Source organism: Pterocles gutturalis, unplaced genomic scaffold (assembly GCF_000699245.1).
Source record: "Pterocles gutturalis isolate BGI_N339 unplaced genomic scaffold, ASM69924v1 scaffold14742, whole genome shotgun sequence".
Lineage (NCBI taxonomy): Eukaryota > Metazoa > Chordata > Aves > Pterocliformes > Pteroclidae > Pterocles > Pterocles gutturalis.
The window spans coordinates 70,758-98,033 of NW_010108155.1; the positions used below are offsets into that span (position 1 = coordinate 70,758).

The window sequence follows — 27,276 nt, forward strand, 5'->3', positions numbered from 1 at the left end:
GCTTAAATTAACCTAAGTAAACTATGAATTTCAATTGGGGTTATGATTTTTTTTTTAATTGCCTATTCAGGTATCTTGTCCTTTTTTTAGACTAAAAAATGTGCCCCCTAAACAGGACCAGTGAGAAGCAGGAGATTACTTAAGATGAAACAATGTTTTTCATTGCTTTGGATAAACTATTTATACTTAAACCTACACATCTAGAAAATGCCATTAACAATTCCATTACCTGTATAACAGACAGGTGCTCCCTAGGGAACCAGAGTATTTTATTTCAGCATGCTAAGCATGTGAAATACTAGGACCTGAGCAGTGAGGCCCTGAACCAAAGCTGACCTCTAGATGAACTTCACAACCTAACAATATACCTAATATGTATAATTATTGATCACATATGCAATGTATGAATATATGAATATATTCCAATTTATAAAAGCTTTTGTTGTAACGCTTATAGAGCATTGCTGTAACGCTTGCTGTAAAATAATAGTTGTGTAACAGTAGCCCCACTCACCAAAAAGAGATAAACCTATCTCAAACCAACAACAGGCCTCTATGTGACAGAATGTAACAGGGCGGTGACAGGCTTTGTTGAGAGACACATAATCAAAGATAACCAGATACCCTTACTTTACTAAAGTTTTCTCGGGTTCTGGCCAAGCGCAGGGAAAAACTTAAAAAAAAACAACCAAAAACTACACCAGATGTTTTTTGCAGCTTAAGATAGAAAGTTATTTAACTGTTAAAAGCGGGGACCATTTGCAGGGAAATTTGGAAGCCTCATCTATACAGTGGACACTGTGTAGAGATTTCCCAGTTGCTGGGATGAGTTCTCCACATCCTTCACTGTACACAGGCTCCCCAGTGACTGCGGATCTGGATGATGGTAATATAGGGCAATCAGTGATATATCTTTCTTAATCACTATTGCTAACTCTATGTAGTAACAATTCGGTGCATTATAGTATTTTGTGCTTGCTAGAGTGGTTTGCTTGTTGTCTTGCTGCTTTACCTTATCTTGCTTTATTTTCTCTGTATTATTTTCATTATTTTGTCACTTTGAACACAAAGTAAAAATAAGTTTACTTTTTTTTGGTGCCTGTGTCCTTTGTGCTATCCCCGTCATTTGTCAAAACAGCATGCAAATCTGAGTCTTAAACTGGGTATTCTGATTTTCATGGGTGCTGAGCACTGCAGATCCCTATGCACTGTAGGAGCTGTGGATCATCATGGCCTCTGACAATCAAATCAGTAATTAGGAGACTGATTTGAAGCATGTAAAATACGGATACTTAAGCCAGTCTTCTCAGCCCCTGCCAACTTCCAATTAATTGCATTGTCATTTACGTTGACGAAGCTGCGTTTTAGGAGAAACAGTGGCCAACTATCTGCTATTAAACATGAAGCCACATGCCATCAGGCTAAGCAAGAGTAAAGAGTCACTTTACAGCTGGAGACTTAATTAATTTGGTCCTTTGTTCTGATCAGTCTATCAGCATGGCATTAAACACCACCAGGGTGTTGTATGAATGCCTTACCACAAAAATTTTGGGTTTTTACTTTGCTTAAAATGAGAAAATAAAATATTGGCTTGTTTTTTCTAGATCAAAATAGGGTATGGTAGAGATCAATAGGACACTTGATATCACGAAGTAAATTCATGCCTCCCCTATTGCAAGGAAGACACCAAAAAAATCCCAAATACAGATGTTTAAGCCCTAATAAACTAGAGGTACTTTTCAGAAGACTTAAGAAAAACATGTCCAAACTGAGCTCCATTGAAATAGTCAGCTTCTCCTTCAGGAGCTTCCTTGAAAAAAGTCAAACACACTATTTTCGTTCTATTCCTGCTAGTTCCTGAAGGATGAGAGCCTCCATCACTCCTTCACAGGGTAAGAATAGGACTTGAGTTGCTTTTCTGCCTTTTTTTTGAAGAAATCAGGAGGGGAGGAGATTAAGAATAAGAGTATTTGCACAGTATAGAAGAATATCTCCAAAACAAATGTTTCTGTTTTGATGGTAACTATGACAACATACATGCAACTTTTAACAAGACTTGAAACACTTTTGTGCAAGTTATCAGGAAAGATTTAACTTCTTGATTACATATTCAGAAGTTTCCATTAGCTCTTAAATCTTCTTGAGATTTCAATCTCTGAGAACAACTATTTACCACACACAACAGAATAAGCACTACAGACAAATTGTTTTAGAAATTATTTAATTTATGAAAGGTATACAACTGCTTCTTAAAACAACCACAGTGCAAAATCTTACTAACTCTCAGTTGGTTGCATTGATGTAAATTGCCTTTTTACCTTCATTTACACTAGGAAGTCAATTTCTGCAGCAATGCTTCTATTCCTTTTACATTTTTATTCAGCTTCAACTTTGGGACAAGCTTTTTCAGTCCTTTCTTGACTGTATTTGCCACTTGTTGATCAGCACTCCGGAGAAGGCTATAAGAAACAGAAAAAAAACCAAGGATGTCAGAGGTTAGCATGTAGGTCATAGGAAAAGAAGCTGTCCATGTAAGGAAACAGTAACTATTTAAGAAGAATATAGTTCTGGGCAGATTCTATCACATCTTATTAGAAAAAAATTTAAAGCTTTCCAGAAAGCATAAAACATCAAGTGAAAACACAACAAACAGGATAAATCAGACTGGAAGAAACTGCAGATCCCTACTCAAAGCAGGTTCAAACATCAGGTCAGACCAGGCTTCTCGGGGCTTCACCTGGTCTGGGCTTGAGACCCCCACAACACAGGACACAGCCCAACTTCTCTGGGCCCCATCCCCACTGCTGGACTGACCTCATGGGGAAAACATTTCTCCTAATCTCCAGCCTGAGTCTCTTGTGTTTCAGCTTGTGACGCTGCCTCTCACCCTCCCGCTACACATGCATTGCTGTTGAGAGCCCAGCTCTCCTCCATCCCCTCCGCTACCAGGGGTGCTGTTGCATGCCCCAAAGCCATTGTTCTCCCAGCTGAACCAGCCCTGGTCCCACAGCCTCTCCTCCCAGGCCAAGGGATCCCACCCATGACTATGTTGGTCACGCTCCATTAAACTCACCCCACTTGTTGATACCTTTCTTGTAACGGGGATGCTAAAACTGAATGCAGAAGTGCATCTAATACACATCAAGTATTTTCACTATTGTACTTCTGTGCTTCCTTTAGCACAGGACTACCTGCCTTACCAGTTCTGTTCTTTTTTCGATATTACTTTTGGAAAACAAACAACCTTTCACAGAAAACTTTTCTTCCCCAGGAACAACAAAACTCGTCATAAGCTGTCAAACACTACTAGGAAAGTAAAAGCTTCTGCACTATCCAGATCAGCCTAGGTAGTGATCGTTCTCCTCCCTTTCCTTCAGGTAATACTGAAATGGATTATAATGCTGTCCTGGTTTCAGATAAAATCAATAGAGGTGATGGCACACCTAATTTGCTACTTCAAAATTATAAGCAAACACTGCCTAAGAAACTTAATGCCTTCTACAGCCAATGTGTGCAATCCACAACAGAATTACAAGTTGCACTGGCATACAAATAAACTAAGACTGAAACAAGCTAAAACACCAAGTAACTGGTACCAAGCAGGCTGCATGATACTACAAATCTTTAGAATCCTTAGGATTCTTCCAAATGGCTCCCAAATTTGCAGGTACCTAAAAGCTTGCTTCTTGCCTACTTTTTAAACAATCATCAGACGTGGCAAGCTGAACTGAGACAGAAAGGAATTACTGTAGCTTAAGGTGAGATGTAAATTTTGTCTCCTTACGACTCCAAATCCTGTGCAGGATGGCAACACTATAAGCAGTAAAGCATGGGATGCCCATCTGACAACACCGGTATTTTCAGCAACTTTATTCCCTAGATTTATTTCTATGACCAAGAATTTCTAGCAGCAACTCATGGTACACTTCTAGCTATGACAGTACTATTTAATCAAGAGGCCTTCTTTAAAATTGAATTCAACACAGGTGAGGGTGATATTTTTCCAGCTTTTCTGTGAGTCATGTACCCCTGATAACAGCAAGAAAGTCAAGAGTACTGACAATGCATGTGCTGAACACATTGGTACTTAACATGGAGAGATTCACATGGTTCACAACCAGGGGCAAAGAGCATACAAAGTATCAAGCCACTCTAGACTGCATTTTATGTATTTCTAAAAATGAAGTTCATCCAGCAACAGCTACACATGTACAGCTGCTTTTAAACTCTTGGTATCCACAGATATTTCAAGACACCGTATTTTTAATATAGAACATCTACATGTCTGATAATACAGCCAGAAGACCAGAGTTTTATTTATTTTTTTTTTAATTATTCTGAAAGTTCTTCTAAAATCTGGCAAGCAGGCACCTATGTATTTTGTGGATATAAAATACAACTTTTATAGGTTACAGAAATGACATATGGAAATTAATATATCATTTGATGAAGGATGTTTTTATCCATTTTGTACCATGATGTAACACATCACAGACAAAGAAAAAAATACTAAGGAGAGGTCAGATGTAGAAACGTAAATAGACCAGAATCCATGACATTCAAGTACTTAAAACACTTTATTAACACTAAGCTGGATTGTAATGTCTGCAAAGAGCCTTCTCATTATCTTAGGATTCTTCACGCTTGTACTAGGTCAGAACCAGGCCCCAGATTTTTTAACAAACATCAAATTAAAAGCAAGGAGCGCAATGAAAGGTGAAGGTCCAGAGGATACGATACCAGGTAATTACGCAATCAAGCAAACACATTAAATTGCTCATAGCTCATGAAAAAGCTTAAATGATTAGAAAGCCAAAAATCTTAAAATGGACTGACTGGGTAATTCTGAGTTTCAGACCTGCACACAAGTGACAGATGGCTTCTCAAACCCAAGAATAAAACAAAAATGAATCATAGCTCCATGGAGAACTGCTAGCGTCTGAAAATTACCTGTCTGAATTCCTCTAGAATAAAAAAAGTATCTGATTTTTTTTTTTTTAAATTAGAAGGTTTTTTAAAACTCAACAATCATTTTATGTATAAAAATATTGCAGTTATTATCTATACCAGACTAGATTATATTTATCATTGCTGTACAATTTAGGTCACCTCTTGACTTCAGTGCATGCAGTTAAACAAAGACGAGATTAATTACTACGTGCTAGTGAGGTAAGCAGGTGTCACATGAAATGGAACAAAAAAGCAGCTGGCTATGTTCACGTGTTGTCAGCTGCCTAAACAAATGGGCATCATGCCTAAAGAGTCCTAAAGGGAAGTTCAAACTACAAAGGATTCAGATTTGATTAAAGTTTTTTAAAAACCTAAAACCAAAATTCCAGCAAACAAGCGAACACTCCTCCCCTATATTTTTATCTCTCTTTCCTATTTGGCAAGTATCAGCAGTGGTGAAAAATGTTTGACTCACAATCTGGGAGACAAGCTCCCCTGCTTGGAAACAAAGCACTTTTGTCAAAGCCCCACCCTGTAGTTGTATGAGTAATAGCAGAGAAAGGGAAAGACAGACATTGCTCACAGACTTTTCCATAAAACACACTGCTCCTGTACTGGTTTTTTGGTACTAGGCAATCACTAGTTTCCTGTTTTTTCTAAGGTCTTCAAAACCTATTAAGAGACTGTTGTCACGGTGACAGCTGAACAGTCATTAACGTGTTATACACGGAGAAAATTCCACTAATTTACATTGAAGCTTTATTTGGACAATCAAAATAGCTTAGTACACAAGCCAGCACCACCACATGTTGAATGTATCTCCTCTGCCTTGAGTTAGGGGAAAGAAGGCCAAGCGTTAACATGCTGTCAATGAATAAGCCTTTATAACAAATCTCTACTGAACATCTGTGTGCAGGATCAGACAACTTAAAGGCATTAGAAGCATTTATTGAATTCTAAAGGCCTGTTATGAGAGGTAAAGAAAAAGTGTTATCATTTTAGCAGCTGCACAGCCCTAACAGGCAGATCCATATGACTGTTACGATGCTGTATAAACTGGCTTAGTATCTGGATTGCAACTACTCCTCTACTACCACTTCTTCTCACTAGTGCTCTGAATAATAACTATGAAACAAAGCTAGAATTAAACTCAGATTAACCATCAGAAGTCCTATCAGTGAAAGCAGCATGAATGTGAAAGTAGCCTCACTCTAAACATAAAAAACAGAGAAGGAAAGCAAACAGCAAGGAGTCTAAAGTAACTTTAGGAGAGGGAGAAGTGGGGTGGAAAAAAGGGAGAAGAGGTTTTCATTTTTCAAAATCGTGTTGTCTTTTTGAATTGTTTGCTGACTTTGGCTCAGAGCAGCTCTTTATGAGGAGCCAGCCCTGCAATGCTGACATAGCAGTTCCATAACAGAGACCACACTTGGCTAAAGACAAAACCTTGGGTTTCTATGTAACTACCTGCCAGTGTCAGGTCAAAGTGAAAACAGTGATGATTAACACAGCTGTTTGCATTTGAGAAAACAAAATATTAGTCCAACTCCTGTGGAGTCTTTTTGATATCACTAATTGCACCATTCACTGCTTTGAACTTGTGAGCCAGTTAGCCCATCATAAGCCTTTGCATCCTCTATTCTTTTGCATGGTCTATTCAAACGCTTCAGATGAGACATACATAGGCTGCATAGCCAAGGCATCAACACAAAGGAATGTTACAAAAAAAACCCCCACAAACCTGGATTCTTGTATGCTGTTGCCAGACACAGGTTATTTCAGAGTTAATTACTTTAATGTAGCTATTTACAGAGTGCTCTTTTGAGAATTTTGTGCTTGTAAAACCAGACATGGTAGGCACAATTTTAAAAATAAATTTCACTTTTAATCTTAAGATTTTCCAACATTGAGCTACTTCCTACCACTGCAAAAGCCTGAGCTCAAGGAACAACCTATGGAAACTGTGGTTTGAATTTTTCCAGTACCCTGTTCCAGTGCAGATTTACCAGTGGCATGAAGGATAGTACACATTGAGCATAAATTTTATTTTGCTGGTAGAAATTTCAACTGATGTTCTCTTAGCTGTTCAAGAAATTAACACTGGAACCTAATCAGAAATAGCCATGTGCCTTACATACCAACAAAGAATAATGGCACCTCGATTTACTTCTGCCCAGGTCTTCATATTCTCAATACCAACACGATCCAACAATGTTCTTCCAAAGCAAACTGTAAAATGTGGGTAAGGGGTATGGAGAAGAAAAAAAGTTAGTATCTTTCTACAAAGAAGCCTGATAAAAGTTCTCTACAGTTGTGATTTAATCAAATAGCTTTTAACCACCAAGTATTCACAAAGTTGCTCTCACAAAATAATTGACTATTCAATACAACTAATACCTTAATAGATGTTTGACTGCTTCAAATTAGTTAAGACAATAGCAGCACTGTGTGACAGTTTACTAGTATAAAGCAGACAACTTGCTGTTTCTTTTTTAAAAGGATGTCAAAGGCTATTAATGTCTTAAAGAAGGTATCCACTCCAAAGAACTTAGTAGGAATGACACCAATACAACAGATAATGACATGCAATTATATTGCAACTAACACATACACACCTCTGCTCAAAAATGCTATGCTCTTAAGCATCTGACTCTTCAACTGAACAGAACTTGCACAGATGAAGTTACTTAAAACTTCAGAGCTAATCCCTTATTGATGCATGAAAACAACTATGAACCTTCTTTCTGTACTGATACCTGTACTGACACTACAGGCATCTATTTCTTCAGTAGCTTTGAAAGCTTAAGTTGACTTGCAGGTTCATTACACTAATGGCATAGGCAAAAGGAAGAACTTAGGCTGACCTCAAGTCCCCAGCTGAATTTGAATAACTGAACCTCACGAAAACTGCTCTTACAACTTGTATGTGGAGCAAACTTATCAGCAAGCAATCAAAAAAAAACCCCACCCAACCTTAATAAAGCGGCTTCCAAACAAACTTTGAAGCTACTTTTCACTATGACTTTAAAACAGAATTCAATCTGAAGAACAGGTCAGTTTTTATTCAACTTGTTCCCTATGTGACAACAATTCGGTTGTTTTTTAATGCTGATTCCATAAACTCAGAGCAACAATTCAGAATGGCACACTCTTTGGAGGAAAACAAAGAAACAGAAGCGAAAAGGTTGTGTTTAAAATGGAAATTGCACAATTTTAGCAGAAATAAATCCAGGTGAATATCATCATCTCAGTTAGGCTAGTCTCTGAAAGACACTAATATAAAACTTCCACTTTGCACATTTTTAATCATCTACTTGAGAAGCAGCAAAACAGCCTCCTTTCAGAAACATTTAATAAAGCCGAACTAACTTATTTTTAAAGGAAACAGTGGATACCTGAATGTAGTAAGAAGAAGAAAAGAAAAAAGTTTAACAAGGTCTGACAATCCTACAAAGAAAAAAGCCACCTACACAGAGAGAAGTACTATGCCACACCCACTTCCTTTCATTTTTTGAGGTTTTTGTATGAGAAAAAGTAATCTCTATTAGGATAGGGTGATCCACACAACAAGATTTTACAGTTATAATAAAATATGTTTAAAAGCTAAATTAAGATGAGAACATCTGTGCCCAATCTCTGCCTCCTATGATATAAAATAGCAAAGATGTCCTATTTTTGTGCAGGAATTATTGTAGTAGCAGTTATAAAGCATCAACCCAGCAGCACTAATGAACACAGTAAAGATTACAGTTTGGTTCAGAAGCACTAATGAAACAAGACTTCCTCTTTGAAAGACTTTACTTTTTCTATTATTATCATTTAAATTGCTGTGTAATTTAGCAAAGCTATCAAGACATTTTAAGCACAGAAATGAACCCTGTCCCAAATACACAGTAAACCCCCAAGAAAGAAAACAGACCAGTACTTGCTTTACAGAAAAACCAAATGTTTCCTTGGCATTCTGTTCATATAACAGCTCACAACAGCAAAAAGACAGAAGCAATAATCTTAGCGGGTATGTTAAATTTTCCATATATTAGTATATTCAAAGAAATAAATGCAGCAATCTTATTTTAGGTCAGATAACTAATTACTCTGAAGTCATAATTCAATCAAATAAAGCTGAATTTCAAACATACCTTCTTTTCCACTCTCTTTCATTTTTTCATCTTGCTCTATTAACCATTTCAAAACTAGATGGCCTGCTGGATGCTCTGCAATATGAAGCTTTAAGGGGAAAAACCAAACCAAACCAAAACCAAATTATTTAATGACAGTATTTCAAAATGCAGTTACATGTCTGTCCATAAATATTCCTGCTTGGTCTATCCACTCTGCTCTCGGACACCACATCACACTGATCCACTTAGTCATCAGCTGTGCAAATATCAACAAGTTTGATGCAAGTTATCTGAATACTTATTTAAACTGACCAGTTTATTTTTTCCCATCTTTCACCTAACATCTGACTTTTGTTGATACGGTTTATACTACTGAATGTTTCATCCACCCCTCCAAGGACTTCATGCTTACTAAGCAGAATCTCTTGGTGTAGCTGCCTCTACAAGAACTTCCAAACTTTCCACATATTCAGACTTGAAATTTCACTATGGTATGGTTCACAGAAAAATCACAGAAAAAACGAGCAGAATTTTCATGTAGAATTCTGTAAAATGCATATCCTAAAGAAGAAAGAGCAAATTCCACACAACTACAAAAACCTGGAGGGCACCTATCTTAAAAGATAGTATACACATAACTTTTCATTTTCTAGTCTACAGACATGCACGTGACTGAGATTAACTCAACAAAATAGGGGAGGGGCACACTTTGAAGAGAAGGCCATACTGTAAAGACAAGTAGCTATAATCCAAGATATTTCCTTCCATGGCTATATGCATACCTGAAAGTCGAGAGACCCTATAATTTTCAGTGTCAACAATCAAACGAAATATAAAAGTTTACTAACTGCTTGAATGCACAGTAGTAACACTAAAGTAGAGACTGTGTAACATAACTGTCAGCTACGTTCCCACAAAGCATTTAAAGCAGTTCTGAAGATTTAAGATCATGGAGTACCTTGCTCTACAACTTGTATCATATGCTAGCTCAAGCCTTCATCACTCTAGATGCAATAAACTATGAAAGGAAAATGTCAGAAAACAAAGACTGCATCTAATGTACAAGTGCTATCAGAGCATTACATTGATGTCTTATGTAAAGGAAAAAGTGAGCAAACTTCATTTTAGTAAGACAAAATAAGCAAACATTCTGCAAGATTTCAGCACCTTGTCCTCTGTCACATTACCTTCCCATCACAACCACCTGGAACCAGCTCTTCTGCTGCTAAATTAGCAATTGCATCTAGCGTAGGCTGGATGTCACCAAGAGCTGTTCTTAAGATGTCAGCAACCAAGACAAAGGTAGCTTTGTCTATCACTACTTCTTGGGCATGTTCTTGCAAATATTCTAGCAAAGGTGAGGAAATGGCTTCCAGGAGTTCACGGCGGCGGAGTTCAGTATTCTTCTTACTGATGGAAGAGACAGCACATTACTGTGAAGACTTGCTCTGTATGCACATCAGGCCACAACAAATTCAGAACATATACACTATTTGGGACAGCTATAAATTATTGGAAGATCAAAATAAAGCATTATTCTTCCCTCTGTTTCACATACAGCTAAACACAAGTTGCACTCATATTTTAAGAACACATGGAATGAGAAAGCGTATAGTGTTTAAAGCTCACTGGCAGTAAACCTCACAGAGTTTTTTTGTTAACAATCATTTAACCTGTTTATTTTCTATTCATTGTGTTATCTCAACTACTGACATGTTATTAGTGCCTATATGACATTCTCAAACAGCTCACTCATCATCTAAAAATCCTCCCTCTTCAAAAGGTGATAAGCACCAATGTCAATACCGGAGACTAAATTCAAATTAACCATTTCCGGTTTTATTGCTAAATTTTAAGATGTACTTTTATGCAATTCAAAACACCAATAATGCACATTAAAAATTTTCATCTACACCAAATTCAATATATGAGTTTAAGCAAAAAATATATCACAATTTTTGCTCTTTACAAAGGGTGCAAGCTGCAAATCACCAATACACTGCTGGTCACCAATCATCAACCAAAAATGCAACAATTAGGACTACAGATTAACATATGTAATAGTGCTTACATATTATTTATACATATTTATGTTACTTAGATATATTATGGAGAAAAGCTGAAATCAAATCAATCATGACAGAAAGTTGTGTGAACTCTTTGGACTTCACAGAAAACAACCTTCGTATCTGAGTTACCTATAGGCATTTCCATCTCCCTGTTGCAGAAGTGTGATGATTTCTGGAACGAAATGTGCAGGATCTCTAGGACTTAGCAAGTGCAACAGGACCTTCTTTCCATATTTGTTGTTTATTATATTAGGCAAAGAAGCATTTATTTCCTGTAAAAGTAAACAAACAGCAACAAAACATTAATGAAACAAGTTTTGAGCCACCAGTAATTACTGATCACCTTTCAAATGCAAAGCTTAGGCACATACTATGAATAAGATTCATATCTGCTTGTGAAATCAAATAAAAAATTTTAATCAGAATGGAAGTTTGGAGAAGTGAGAGAAATAAAAAAAATATTAAGGTTTAAAATGCGTTCATTGGATGCATCAATGTCACTGACTAGAAAACACTACAAAGGCAGGATTTGTTGTCACTGATATACGCAAGTACAAAGAGCAACACATATTCTGGTATGTCATACGGTGCACAAATATAACCTCGGTAAAAGTCATAACCTCAGCAGACCAGACATACAGAGGATCACCTACCACATCACCTAAGAGCAATCACTGATATCATGCTGACTTTGAAGGGAGTGTATCTAAGCATCTAGAGAGCAACAACAGTCCATGGGAAGAAAAAGTCCACCTTAAGCTGTTCACAGAACATTCACTCAGAAAAATTAAGTTTCAACCACAGAATAAAGCTGACTTTTGCTGTGAGTATTATTTGCAGTTTATTTAAGCACTAACAGAAAACACTGTGCATTCCCCAGAGGTTAGTTGTTGGCTAGGAGTAACCACTTTGTAAACTACAGAGTGGGCACCTCATACACTTGTGCACTAACATGGCTGAGGAAGAAAAGTATTAACATGCAGGGAAGTTTTCTTGCTTATAGAAGCATGCTGCTACATTCAGATGGAAGCAACCCATTCTTCAAATTTTAGGTTTGCCTGTTAAATGGATGAGGTGACATCCTCATTCTAAATTTTGCCACCAATTTAATCTCTTGAAATACTATCAGAGCTCAAACTTCTATCACAATAGACACTGAGTTCAAAGAGATTCCAGTCATCCCTTAGCCAGAATGAACATGTACAAAAAGGGTAATTTTCAGCAAGCCCTAGAAAGTCCTGAGGTCTTCTATTAAAAAGAAAAAAAATCATGACACAAAAATATAACAAAACAGAAAAGCTGGAAAGGATTTAAACGGTTTGAAAAAAGCAGATGGATTTCTACTCTCCTCCTTGTATACACTGACAAACACACTGGCACTATTTAGTATACTATTTCAGGAAAAATTAAATTACTTACAGATATAATTAACTGTTTCACAAGTTTAGTGTCATCGATGCAATCAAATGCTGCCAGCAAGACCAGATGAGAAAATTCACCCTGCAAAGATGAGACATTAGAAATCACATGCAGTCAAGTCTCGTGAATATCCTAATTGACTTAGAATCAACATTTCTGAGAGTTTGCCTCAAACACGACACAACATGAACCACAAGCAAATTCTGTCTACTGTCATAGGTTGCGAGAAGTCCAACATTTAGGCTCTCTCTGAAAGCACATTGTTAAAACAAAGGTAGATTAAACTGACATACTGCTTTATCACATCCAAGCTATTAACCTAACCCTGTTGTTTAATCATCATTTGAAATAATAGAATTTGCCTTGCAGGAACATTACATACAGATTTTATTTGTATGTTGGATTTGCTCAAAACTGAGATAAATTACATACTGTATTTTTGGGAATCACACCTCTGCAATGAGCCATATGGTCTCTACTGCGTTGCTGGAGAGCAAGTCTCTCTCATATTCAAAAGGGCACAACCCAATTCACTTGTATGTCAGTGAAACTCTACGTCAAAGTGAAGCCAGACCTTCTGTGTTCCAGTGTTATTTTAGCTATTATTTACCCACTGTCTCATATTTCCATATAATATATATTTTATAAAATATAACAACTCATTTATTCTGGTAATAGAAAATTATGGGGAGAAACATTACTTAGACTAGTGGCCTCCAAAGTTGGATGCACAGGACAATCCACTTTGGTGCAGGAAGAAAACAATTTTTTTATTAAATATATAAAAATAACAACTGGTTATCTTACCTCACCTTTTTAAATTTACCTCACCTTGTAAAATTTCTACTTCTGTGTATAAGCATACCTAATGTATACTAGTACAGTAGTATACATACATAATTTATACAGTAATACACATATATTGGGGATGCATGCTCAGGGTTGTGTGATCAAAAAAAGTTTAGAGACCACTGATTGAGACTACACATCTTAATTTTTCTTCTCTTATGTATACATGTAATTTTACTCACAACCATGGAGAATCAACCAGCGAGCCATATGAAGAAGGAATATAAAGCTGGGCTCAATAATAAAAGTGTAGAAAAAAAAAATCTAGGACTTATAATTAACTCAGCTACTTTAAAGAAGGATAGTATTACATGCAGTGCCCACAATGAAACTTCTCTGTATGTCTCTGAAGATGGGGAGGGCCTCTTTATCAGGGAGTGCAGTGATAGGATGAGGGGTATCAGTTTTAAGCTGAAAAAGGGCAGATTTAGACGAGATATTAGGAAGAAATATTTTACTGTGAGGGTGGTGAAGCACTGGAAGATGTTGCCCAGGGAAGTTGTGGATGCCCCATCACTGGAGGTGTTCAAGGCCAGGCTGGATGAGGCTCTGAGCAACCTGGTCTAGTGGAAGGTACCCGTGCCCTTCACAGGGGGGTTGGAACCCCTACAAGGTCCCTTCCAACCTAAACCATTCTATGATTCTATGATATATTTCATATTATCTACTATATCGCCACTATTTTAAATCTAGTTTAATTAAGACCTCATAGTTGTTTCCTTTACCAAAGCACTGTCAAATTAGCCTGTCAAATCACTTGTGTTTCAGAGACTATCAAATAAATGGTTAATGAACACTCACCGTTGCTATTTTTTCAATATATGTCTTCATAGTTTTCACAATGACTTTTCTGTCCTATGCAAAAGCAGACAAGAAACTCAACTAAGCCTATAATGTCAGTGATTCAGAATAACTAAATTGTTATTTACAACTTCAAAAACATAACCTTCATTTTGCTTACTAAAGTAAAGGCTATTTATTAACAGTCTCCCATTTGTATTATCAGTCAAGACACAGAAACAGTGTAAAGAGTTAAACCTGAACTGTGAAAGACTCAATCCGAGGGAGGTTCTGTGATATGTTTACAAGTCCAGCCCACCAATGGGAAATGCCAAAAAGGTCAACTTAAAAAAAAAAAAAAAAAAGACAAAAAAAATCCAAACCACCACATAACGTTCACCTATATCTTCTTCATTTCTTACAGAACAAGAATGCACTTCAACTCTTCATTTGGAAAGAAACTTATTCAACAGGACCCAAAACTTTAAAATAGCAAGACAGCAAGACTCTAGCCTGTTGCAAAACTCTTTTACTAGCAAGTTTTTTTTGGAAGGAAGTTTCCTCAGTGCTTGTACACTTCAGCTCTTGCAATCACCGCTCAGTCTTCTTTAGACTCATTACCACCCCTAGATCCTAGCAACTTCATATTTTTTTCAGCAGCCTTTAACAAGCAGACTATTTTTGTCTTTGGGTTTTTTTTTTAAAACAGTTTTTTTTTTTTTTAATACAGAAAAAGACTGGAGGCATTACAATATTTCCAAGAGATGTTAGCCTACGTTATGCCTAAAGTATTCAGGATACTGTATCAGCAGTAGAAACTAAAAACACAGGTCCTATAATATTTTCTAAGTCTTTGCATTCCAAAGACAAACATCATTCCACATTATGACTTCTTTACTCTCCTCTCCTGACTGCCAACTTCACCTGCACTAACAAATCTACAGAATGAATGAATGGCCAACAGGCCAAGGTTCGTGTGTCATCACCAAGAATTCTGCTAAAAATAAAAGCAGATACTTCCACTATATGAGTTCTAATGAAAGTGTTTCATTCACGAAAAACTACTGCTTATATTTGCCAATAGGTAAAGTGGGGCCACTTTTTAACCTTGCTTTCAAATACTTAACTACATCAAAATGTGCACTGTCAGAAGGACCTATGTGAGTAATCATACTCACAGTTTCAGACTAAGAGGACTGGATAGACAGAAGCCAAAAAATACCTTGGGAGTACCATGCCATAAGCAGTGCATCGCTACTCGGGCTCCATCATGAGTGTGTGCCAGGTAGATGACAGCCTCTCTGATAGCTTCTATCATTTCCTGGGGAAGAAAAAGTGAGAAAGCAAGAAGGTAAAAGAAAAGGCTTGAGAAATCTCATGGCGGGTGGGCGAGGGCGTTAGAGTATTTTTTGTCTGCCCACAACACTGCCATAGACAGCATCACTGGCTCTACATCATTGCTTTTGAGGCCGTTTTTCATAGGTCAAAGAAGTCTGAAGGACTGTAAATGACAAACTTTCTCCCTTCAAAACTACACTGTTCATCATATTCATTCTACGGAACCAGAAACTTATCAGTTGTCCTATTACAGACAGTTCAAGCTAAGAACTGACACCAAAATCAGAAGAAACAAGGACAGCCATTCATGTAGCAAGAAAATCTTTGAAGGTGATGCAATTTATTTATACAGCCAGAAGGCAAGAACTAAAAGGTCATTTAAGCACCAGGTGATGTTATAAATCAGATATGACAAGATTCAGCCAAAAGTCAGTCTTCATACCAAAGGAATGAGGTTCTGAAGCCATCTGACAATCAACACCATCATCCAAAACAGAAAAAACAACCGAAAACAAACCCCTCATGGGTTACTAGATACTACTTCTGTTATTACCTGATGAATTTCTTTGACATGAAGCTGCATTTCTCTCCCTAACTTCTTCCCACTCCCTAGTCAAATGTTCCAAGCATTTTACCATTTATTTAGAAACTGTTCAGTCACAACACGATTGGTGTCACTAGTTATATGCACAGGCAGGCACAGATGTGCAAAAGTGGCTTCCAAACCCCAAAGAGAATATCCACATGCTACCGTGTTTGCACAAAAGGCCAGACAAGGAGGAAGAGATATGCTCTCACCCCTCTTGATTCACACAAGATACTGAATCCAGAAGCATTCTCTGACAGAGCACTACATGAAACCATGCACAGGAACCTTTAATTAGACAAGGTCTGAACTCAGAATAAGCCATGAATGGTCTATTTCACTGGACTTAGCTTTGGGTTTGTTAACAAAGAAGAGTTCAAGAGTCCAGTCCAGGACAAGTAGGTAAGAGACAGCAAGTCCAGAAGGCTCCACAAGGCCTGGAGTGAGATGGCGGTGAACTGCGGAACCAGGGCAATGCTGATGGACACAGCTTGGAGACAGGTGAAGTGAAGCAGGCTACCAGCTCATACAATGTCACCTCATGTGGATGGACTTAGGCCTAGTTTTTGCAAGAATGGCTGGGGTAAACTTAAAACTGGAATTTAATATAGACACAGCGATACAAGCCATACCCTTGTCCACGAGGAAGCAGAAGAGATAAAGTTTTGTCTGCTGACAGAAGGGTCCAATCTGAGCATATTTTGGTCAAGAGTTTTTTGGACAATGGCTGGATGCGATTAAGAAACTACACACGGGAAAGCCAAGCTGCTGGAAGCAATGTCCCTGGCTTTAACCATTCTCCCACTACTGAGAAGGACCATTTAACATGGAGAGAGAAAAGAGCAAAGTCATTCCATCAGATTTTTTTTTTTTAAATTCAAATATCACAAACACTATTGCTTTAGTGTTAAAGTTCACTGTGACTGTAAATCTCCATACAACACTACTCTCTAGTCATCTACCTGGAATCGCCAGTTGTGCAAAACTATAAATGTAATATCTGTATTTTTGTCTAGTTACCTTACATCACTTTCACGACAAGATTAAAAACATTCAACTGAAAGACAAACGACAAAAAATACACATAACATACTTACGGATCTTTGTTTTGGAAGAGCATAAGTGAAAAAGTCCAAAAATACTTTATGTACCAGTGAGTGCTTTATCACAGCCTCCCTGTATTTGGGAAGAGGAAAATAAGCAAAAACCATTGCTTGTGGCAGACTTTTACCATGACCTAACAATACTTCCTTTGTATTTAAAAGAGAAAAAGGCAGTGTAGTGTGCAGAAAACACACAATCATTCTGGATTAGATGTTTAGCATTTACAATACGTGGAAAATTCTAACAAAACTTACAAATTCTAAAACCTAGCAAAATATTTTCTCCTAAGGACCACTAGAGAAGTTTATTAAATAATGCATTGTGGAAGCATACCACACTGTGTGATTTCTACAAATCGCTTGATTGGGGCAGGGGACACTTTAGTTTATAGAAATGGAGTCCAAAATTAAGATAAGATATTCATTATGACACTTCAAACAAAACCATGGTTACCTACTATACAACACAGCAATGTTACAGCTTAAAAGAATATCAATATCACTGTTATATGAACTTAAAAGAGTAACAATATCACTGTCTGATAATGATGTCAAAACCAAACCAGTTCATACTAGATTGTCACATCTTAAATTAATTTTTGTCCTTACTTTTGTGCCATTGGTGTAAGAATCTGTTTCATTTCACCCAAGATGGCCTCTCTCTTTTCAGGCTGAGCTTCTAACACTTTATCCAAGGTTGAGACAAATGGTGTCTGAAATGAATGCACAATCAGAGTTTTAATAATTCTTCATAGAAAAATGACAATCTTTAGTTCCTTTTGAACAATATCACAAACAAAATTAATTTTCTGCAAAACTAAGTTTTTACAATTTTAAAAATAAAAAGCTTATTTACCTTGAGCATGTCAGAAGCTGCATACGTAAGCTTCTACAAACTGAATGTTCAACATTAGCAAACAAAAGCTACTTCTATGGTCTAAACTGTTTTTTGTTTGCAATTATCAGCTCTTTATGAGACTATCATATACAAGGTAAAATACACAAAACTGGCACTGTGTTATGGGACTCCTGAGCTAAGCAAAAATCCTGCATAACAATATGCATACATCAGTGGGCAACACAGCAACAAGGCAATGAATTGAGAGGTTAACCAAGGCCCAGGAAATTCCAGTTCAAGAACAGCAGAGAGGAGGAACATACACCATACACCTTAAATAGAGAAGTACTTCGTGGTATCTCATCTAAACAATTAAAGTAGTAACTCATGAAAAAGAATCTGTTGTTAGAAGAACAGTTTGACTAGACAGAAAATTACAAGGTGGAAAACTGAAGGACACATTTCAAAACTCCAAGAAATTCCACATCTCATTAAGGATTACGTCATAACTTCTTATAAACCCACACACTGTTGAGAATCATGTCTGTACCACTCAAAGCACTCGTGCCAAGAATGCCAGAATGATGGAAGGTAACACTGCATTTGATTTCAGAGGCTGTTTTACTCCCAGTACAAATTACAGACCACAAACAGCAAACATGCCCTTGTATTACAGTGATGCAAAATGCTTTACTAAAACTTAAAATAAGCTGTAAAAAATAGCAACACAGTTCAGAAATGAGCTGGTAAGTTCTTACACAACTGAAACAGAAATCTTAAGCAAAAGTGTTGTAGACCAGGGTGCAAAAGTCACTCTAGTATAGTTAATAATTGTGTAAAATTTTTAGTTTTGTACTTCATAGCAAATAAAACTGTTTGTGCCTCTAATGGAAAACAACAACCTTCCAAGTCAGAAAGAAAGAAGGAAAAACAGAAGTCAAAAGAAAGGAAGTAGTACTTTTTAAAAAGGTTCCCACTGCCTGGTGAGCATCTACGTCCAAAGGGTTTCAAGAAAGTTTGGACTCAAGTCCTATAGTCTCCATGGGAAAAGAAAACAAAGCCAAAATTAAGCCTAAATGGCATACTGTATATAGATACAGGCACACTCTGCACACGCTCAGTTCTCATGAGACATAAGGCATTCTGACACAAAAGCCATCTCCAACATTAATGGGGAATAAATCATAAAATCATCATAGAATGTTTTGGGTTGGAAGGAAACTTGTAGGTGATCCAGTTCCAGCCCCCTTGCCATGGGCAGGGACACGTTCCACTATACGAGGCTGCTCAAAGCCTCATCCAGCCTGGCCTTGAACACCTCCAGGGATGGGCCATCCACAGCTTCCTGGGTAATCTCTTCCAATGTCTCACACAAAACTTCCTGGGCAATCTCTCCCAATGTCTTACCACTCTCACAGTAAAATATTTATTCCTAATAGCTAACCTAAATCTACCCTCTTTCAGCTTAAAACCATTACTCCTCCTCCTATCACTGCACTCCCTGACAAAGAGTCCCTCCCCATCTCCCCTATAGGCCCCCTTTAGGTACTGGAAGGCTGACAGAGGGTCTCCCCGAAGCCTTCCTTTCTCCAGGCTGAACAACCCCAACTCTCTCAACCTGTCCTCATATGGGAGGTGCTCCAGCCCTCTGACCATCTTCCTGGCTCTCCTCTGGACTCGCTCCAGCGGGTCCATATCCTTCTTATGTTGGGGGCCCCAAAGCTGGGACACAGTACTCCAGGTGGGGTCTCACAAGAGCAGAGCAGAGGGGGAGAATCACCTCCCATCTGCTGGCCACGCTTCTTTTGATGCAGCCCAGGACACAGTTACCTTTCTTGGCTGCAAGCGCACATTGCCAGCTCATGTTCAGCTTTTCATCAACCATCACCCCCAAGTCCTTCTCCTCAGGGCTGCTCTCAATCCATTCTCCTCCCAGCTTGCGTTTGTGCTTGGGGTTGCCTCGACCCATGGGCAGGACCTTGCACTTGACCTTGCTGAACTTCATGAGGTTTGCACAGGCCCACCCCTCAAGCCTATCAGGGTCCCTCTGGATGGCATCCCTTCCCCCCAGCGTGTCCACCACACCACACAGCTTGGTGTCATCGGCAAACTTGCTGAGGGTGCACTCGAACCCACTGTCCCTCTCTCCAACAAAGATATTAAACAAGACCAGTCCCAATAAGCCTAAATCTTATCTTAGCAAGGATGACCACTTCAGGCTCGACACTATGACACTACCATAACTGCAACTATATGATATTAGATTGTCTTTCATGAGCAGAGCAAGCTCATATATGAACAAAATATATTTTACATAGTGTAAAGTTAAAAAACATAATAATTTAATCCTCAATATAAAGGTGCAATTAATCATAACATTTAAACATGCTAACTAGACTACATTCAGATAGCTGACAGAAATAAATTTAATCAAAAGAAATAGTAGGTAAGATAGGTAAGGTATTACTAACACAATACCTTAGATGCTAAAACACCTTGGACTAGGAAATATTGAAACATCACCTTGTAAACCTGGAAAGTGTTCCCATATAGTTCTTCTGTCAGCATATTCCTCTGCTCCAGAATGGCTCTGTCATTATATGCGTATTCCACTACAGCAGATGCTTCAGCATGACGGAGCATTTTTTTCACATGGCCTTTAAAACTTTTTATTATTTCTGCAACTTGTGGCTTTGTCCTGTTTCACAGGGAAAGACACAAAGAAAGAGTTAAAGCTCTAGGGATAAGCTGACCTATCAATAATTTGATATTTGGAATTAGGTGATAAGTTTTAGCATGGAAACCAGAAAATATATGTGTCTGGATCAGCCCTATAGCATTTATGAAAGTATGGTGAGAAAGCCAGGAATCTGGAGAAATCACAAGGCATTTTGAGGGAAAGAAAAGAAGCCAGTGAATAAATTCTACAGAATAAAGGATGCCTTCCTGAAACACTAAGCAGAGAATATTTTTAAAAGCCAGTTTTTTGTATAAGGCAAAGATCAACTCTGAGCATATGTCTGAGCATTTTTTGGCATGTTTTCCTCGATGTGTACAGCTTTAGCTTTTACTTTTTACAAAACGAAAACTGCTGTTAGCAATACCAGACACTCTCCTTTCTTGTCATTATTATAAAGATGCTTCCGGAGACATTCTTTAACTCATGATCAATGCACTATAGGTTAAGAGCAGCATTCACACAGGCAATGAAAAAATGCAACACAGCTAAGCAAATTCACTTCATACTCACCCATACATAAGAAACTTCTTGACAATGTTTCTGGAATATTTTGACTTGCTCAACTCTACCAGGCTATCTAGAAGAGAAAAAAATTCAGCTGGTTTGATTTTTCACTACACGAACAATGCATCATGAGAAAATAACATCACTTGTTTTAATGGATCCTAACAATACAGAAACATACAGGTAAAATGTAAGTGGGAAGAAAGTACCTTTCAATTCTTCAAATATCTCTTGCCTTTGCTTCTCATTACCATACTGGATAAAGCACTGGATCACTCGAGTTGAATCATGCGCAAACGCGAGCTACAGGACAGAGATATTTCATTATCCTAGGCTGTTCAAATGGCATTATGATACAGTTTTATGCCACATGTAGTATGTGATGCCAATTATAATAGTTGTTACCTGTTTATAACAAATTAAGTTTCAAGGTTTTTTACTGCTTTATAAGTACTCTATCAAACAAAATATAGACAATACTTGCAGTTGCTGACAATTAAGGACATGTATCAAGGTTTTAATACTGAAATGTTATGTTGTTTTCTCTCATGTTCTTTGTAATTTCAGAGTGAGTGTGAAGATACAGTTCCAATTCCGCACGGAATATCAAGAATCACTTTAAAACCCAACATGTATTTCACTGCAAATTTATAAATTTCAAGAACTAAGTGGAAAGACTGTTTAGTATAACTAAGTATGAGGACATTCAAAAGAAAGTTGCAAACCAACAATTGTAATGAATCAAAACACTGAATGGCTGCTTTTGAACTTCAGTTAACACAGAATTTCACTAGACCACAGCTGCTTGGCAAAAAGCCTTATAACAGTCAGTGGATAGACAAAGCATCCCAGGATAACCGTCCTGAAATCAAGGCACCAAATGCAGCCTTTCAACCCTGTTTTTGCTCTTTTTTACCTGTAGCTTAAAAGAATTCCCTGTACATTTTGGAAGAACAGGTTAGTACTGTATTATTAAAAGTTCAGATACACTTCACCATTCTTTAAAGAAGCTTTTGTAAATCTGTGCACTATGGCATAAGTTTTCCTTACACTTTTAATTTTTCCATGAAGAAGCTTCTGTAGTTCATTCATCAGCTTTTCTCGCTTCTCCTTATCGCATTTCTTCCTACAAGCAAAAAAAGTAAAACTACCTCAATTGAGAAAGCAGCTTTTTTGGAGTTTGATTCACTTATACCTATAAATCAAGGAGCAAGACAGTACAAAACAAAATTAAGCTAGCTCCTGTTAATCCAAATTTACGTTGTCATTCATTAAACCTGTATACAGATGTAATCAACCAGTTTCAGTTCCTAGAAACCAAACTAGAAATTTTTAAATTATTCCTTTCTGAGCAACAATATTATTAAAAAGAACATAAACTCAAATCTTCAGCCAGAGTTGTTTACCAATCCAAAGATCTGCAAACATCTTACAATCAAAACTGCAAAGCACAGACACATACAGTACATTAAAATTAATTCCTCCTTCTGATGTGGGGCCCCAGTTCCAGAATCACACCTGCCCGGGAGAGTATATAAACCCCCACAAAAAACTCATGCAGTGATCCCACTGCAAGATCAGGCATATGCTCTGTGCTTCAGGATTCGAAAAATAAGATAACTCCTTACACATTTACTCACAATTTTTAGCCTAAAATACAGGTGAGCTCAATCCAGACATTTCTAGCACCACAGGTCACCACACTCTGACTTGAGCCATCTACAGAACTGCATGTAATGTTATATAATTCACCCATGGAGTTTCATCGTGGATATATAGTTTCGTATAACTACAAGAAGAGAGTCTTCTTGCTTATTACTAAAGCCCAACTGAATGAAATTTAAAAAAATAATTATTACCTTCTCACACTTTCCCATATTTGCTTTGATTTTACAATTATGTCATAATTATTTTTATCATTAAGTTGTCTGGTTTGCTTTAATTCCTTCCTTTTCTTTTTGATGTCACTCCACTTCGGCTTCTTAGAATCTGACCCTGAAGACAAAAAATTAACACATTTTCTATAGTTAATAAAAGAGGAGCAAAGGAATCCTTTACCGGTATGAACTATGGCAGGTCTGTTTCTTGAATTGCTAACAGTTCAGGAGCTTTGCCTGCAGACATCCAGCTAGCTAATGTGAAAGCATAAATATTTAATAAGTATGCTAAGTTAGTAACTTCCACTTCTAGAATACTGGAAAAACAGGGCAAAGATTTTTCCTCAAAGCTCTGTCAAAAGATGCCTCACAAACCTCTTAAGACCTTGAAAATTGACTCAAAACAGACCTAGCAGTCTACGACTGACCCAGGTAATTCTCCCTTTTTAGTTCATCCTGTACTCACACATACCTTTATCCCCTCTCAAAAGAAGAGCCCTAACTTAAAGATACATATATGAAATCTCAAAGAAAGGAAAAAAAACTAGAGCCTTTTTACATACTTAATCTTTCTATTCAGTCAAATTCCTTAAGCATGGGCTTTTACTATACAACAGTTATACACTGCCACACAAACTCAGTTAAGGTAACTTTACAGAAAAGCGCCATGAATGAATTATGTAGAAACTTCAAGTATTTTATATTAGTTTTATCCATACCTTGACAAAAACCATCATCCTACATTACCTGGTTTCACAGAAGCAAGTCATACTAACTAGAAGTTCTATATGGAACATGAAAGACCCAGCTTTAAATTTTCAAACCTCAAAGCACCATCTCTTGGTATGTAGAAGCATGCACTTAACTGTCTTGCCTATCCAAAAAACATGCTTTTTACAAAGCATACCATTGATTTTTTTCAATCACTCTCCTAACGTAACAGTGACAAGCAAAAACAGCCTACACTTTCCTTTGAGAGTAGCACCACCGTGCAGTACACAGCAGCTTTCAGTTATTCTTATAAACAAAATTTAAAAGTTTGTTTGTGGTTGTTTTGTCTTTTTTTAAATGCAGTTTAATATGAACAATCTGTTGCAATTAAATTTCCAGACATCTAGTGCATAATCCATGCGAAGCCATTCTGCGAACACGCAACAACAGCAGCAATAAAATACTCAACACCTTCTACTGTCCTTCAAACAACTAATATTTTTCTGCAGAACTTCATAATCTCTCACATAAGATTCCACTGCTCATTTTACAGTGCTGTTTCACTGTCACAGTAGAGCTTTGCTTCACAGCAGAGGAAGGAACAACATGGAGTTCTCATGTACCAGAAACAAAGTTAAAAAAGAAATCCATTTAAACAGTGATAAAATCAGACACTTACTTAGCCTCTCTGTATAAAAACAAAAATAAACTGTAAAATGTAAAAAGCAGTGATAACACCAATAATGTCTTTTTAAAAAGAGGTGTCATGTCTAGGTAGTTTGCACTACAGAAAAAAAAAAAAGGATAATCAATATTTCATTAATTTCTGTGTTCCAAATTTTAAGCCAGCCCTTTAGAACAGAAGATTCAATTTCTAGAACAGCCTACGAAAAACTCTGCATTTTCCACATTGGTGTGGAAAGAGACAGTTTCAAGCTAGCCCCTTAATTCTGTCATTAAAATAATCATAATTTATGAAGGCATACAAATTATTTATATATGCTACTGCATCTTTACTTTTGGCTTCCATGATTCTCATGACTTTGACCTCAGGCTTAGTCAGGTGAAGTAAATTTTTCCACAGCAAAGATTAAACATGAAGCAAAGTTGGAGTCATTCAGCCAATTTGGAAAGGTGATAACAAGGCAGGGATAAAGGGGAAGACCTAGATGAACACTGTGTTTCCAAAAACCTAGATTCCATTGACATGCAGGCTTAAAAATCTGCTCACCCCCCTCTTCACCATCCTGGAGCTTCCTCTTCCTTGCAAGCTTTTCTGATGGCTGTTTATTCTCGAATTGTTTGACACTAGCTCTTCCAGGTCTTAACTGTCCTTTCACAAATTTTTTGGAAATTGATTTAGGTTTTTCCTCTTCATCTCCTTTGTTAAGAAGTTTCTTTGGTGGACCTGAATCTATTAACCAACAAAACAAAAATTAAAATGTTATCCCAGAGCTAATGTTGCTTCAAAATAACAAATTATTACTGTAACAAGCATTACACTCCTTCATAATAACAGTTAAATTTATAACAATAATTCTTACATGTTTCTCAAAGACAGTGTTTTCATTGCAGTCCCTCGGTGTTCCAGTTTTCCTTAGGGAAGTTTTGCTCAGACATTATTTTCTGGGCAGCAGTGTAACAGCCCAGGATTATTCTAAAGTAAGAATTTCACCACCCCTGACATCAAAGTCATCAATCCCCAAACCATCTCTTCACAGTTGATTGTCAGAACTGTTTTGACAACATGTTTTAAGAAGAAGAGAGCAAACACTGAAAAATACCTTCTCAATCCTAACCCACAGCACTTCATGCACTCTAGCTTCAACTCTCAAATTTTTTCTTCATGTGGAAAAGCAAAGTCTAGAATCAAAAAGTTAACAACCTCAAATTTTTAATTAAAAGAGTATTTTAGGTCAATTGAATAGAGCTGAAGGGCTTGTAACGCAATCTATTTAAACCATTTCAGCTTTACTTTTTCCAGATTATTTGATCATAGAGTCAGTGCAGGTCTGAATGCAAAACAGAATCACAGAATGACTGAGGTTGGAAGGGACCTTGGGAGGTCATTTGGTCCAATGCTCCTGCTCATGCAGGGCCACCCAACCCTGGTTGCCCAGGATCATGTTCAGGCAGCTTTTGACTAAAAAAGCTCCGTCTTTGCATCCTCCCTTCAGGTATTTGTATAAAAGATCCCCCTCAGCCTTTTCTTTTCCAGGCCGAATGGTCCCAGATCTCTCAGCCTTTCCTCATATGTAAGATACTCAACCCTTCATCACGTTTGCACCCCTTCACTGGGCTCTCTTCAGTACGTCCAGCTCTCTCTTGCACTGGCGAGCACAGAAGTGGCCTCAGGACTCCAGGTGTGGCCTCACCAGTGCTGAGGAGAGGTCAAGGACCACCTCCCTCAACTTGCTAGCAGTACTCCTTCTCATGCAGCCCAGAATCCAATTAGCCACCTTTGCCACAAGGGCACATTGTTGGCTCATATTCAACTCTGTGATAACCAGGAGCCCCATATACTAGCGCATGTAAGGACTTTGCACTTCTCCTTGCTGAACTTCACGAGGCTTCCATCAACCCATTTCTCCATCCTGTAGAGTTCCCTCTTTAAGGGCTGAACGACCCACTGGTGTATCAGGCATTCCTCCCAGTTCTTTGTCATCAGTAAACCTGCTGATGGTACACTCTGCCCCATCAACCCAGATCATCAAGGAAGCCGCTGAACAGGACTGCACCCCATACTGACTCCTAGGGTACACTGCTAGTTACTGGCCTCCAACTAGATTTTGTACCACCGATTAATATTCTCTGGGCCCAGCCATTCAGCCAGCTTTCAATCTACCTGACTGTCTGTTCATCCAGCCCATAAACTCATCAACACCTCTGAGAGGATTGCATGCAAGACACTGTCAAAAGCCTTACCGTAATGCACATAGACAACATCCACTGCTTTTCACTCATCTAGCAAGCTAGTAATTTCATGACATGAGTTTACCAAGATAAAAAAAATGAAGTTTGAACATGCCTTTATACAATAATAATCATCCAGGCAGGCCACCTGTTCAGGAGACTTTGCCTTCTTACCATTACCTTTCTTAAATTTCCTCTTCCCATGCAGCACTTTTCCACGAGGTGTTTTTCCACTCTTCCCCACAAACTTCTTTCTACCCTTGGCTTCCATTGTGGCAACACTGCATACGGAGAACGAGTCAGCATTACGGGACCACCGCGGCTCCCTCGCTAACGATGTGAGGGAAGGACGGACCGCGCTCTTCCTGAACACAGGGTAACACACCTGGCGGACTCAAACCCTTCTCCGTCCCTCGGTGGCCGGGCGGGACCAGGAGAGGTCGCCCACAGCCCAGTCAATCCGGAGGCCCAGCTACACGAG

The 27,276-nt window shown here is 37.9% G+C and overlaps 1 protein-coding gene across 2 annotated transcripts; it reads right to left on the minus strand.

The window, feature by feature from the left end:
• Positions 1 to 2,204: 2,204 nt before the first annotated feature.
• KIAA0020 (KIAA0020 ortholog) lies at positions 2,205 to 27,068 on the minus strand. 2 transcript variants are annotated; one of them, XM_010072527.1, is made up of 17 exons: positions 26,970 to 27,068; positions 25,114 to 25,296; positions 23,154 to 23,289; positions 22,345 to 22,420; positions 21,504 to 21,597; positions 21,301 to 21,367; positions 20,574 to 20,748; positions 17,822 to 17,925; positions 17,207 to 17,285; positions 15,408 to 15,506; positions 14,207 to 14,260; positions 12,557 to 12,637; positions 11,267 to 11,409; positions 10,256 to 10,478; positions 9,087 to 9,174; positions 7,086 to 7,176; positions 2,205 to 2,459 (listed from the first exon to the last, which is right to left on the minus strand). In XM_010072527.1, exons 1-17 carry the CDS (start codon positions 27,064 to 27,066, stop codon positions 2,330 to 2,332), a joined length of 1,920 nt encoding a protein of 639 aa, XP_010070829.1. In that variant the 5' UTR covers positions 27,067 to 27,068; the 3' UTR covers positions 2,205 to 2,329. The 2 variants fall into 2 exon arrangements, with proteins under 2 accessions (XP_010070829.1, XP_010070830.1); XM_010072528.1 differs by having other exon boundaries at positions 26,976 to 27,066.
• Positions 27,069 to 27,276: the final 208 nt, after the last annotated feature.

Excerpts from the sequence above, each read along its gene's own strand:
- KIAA0020 (XM_010072527.1), bottom strand. The coding sequence starts at position 27,066 with ATGGAAGCCAAGGGTAGAAAGAAGTTTGTGGGGAAGAGTGGAAAAACA. Across the intron at positions 25,297-26,969 it reads GAAATTTAAGAAAGGTAATG|ATTCAGGTCCACCAAAGAAA; the intron begins GTAAGAAGGCAA and ends GTTGGTTAATAG. Across the intron at positions 9,175-10,255 it reads CAGGTGGTTGTGATGGGAAG|CTTCATATTGCAGAGCATCC; the intron begins GTAATGTGACAG and ends TTCCCCTTAAAG.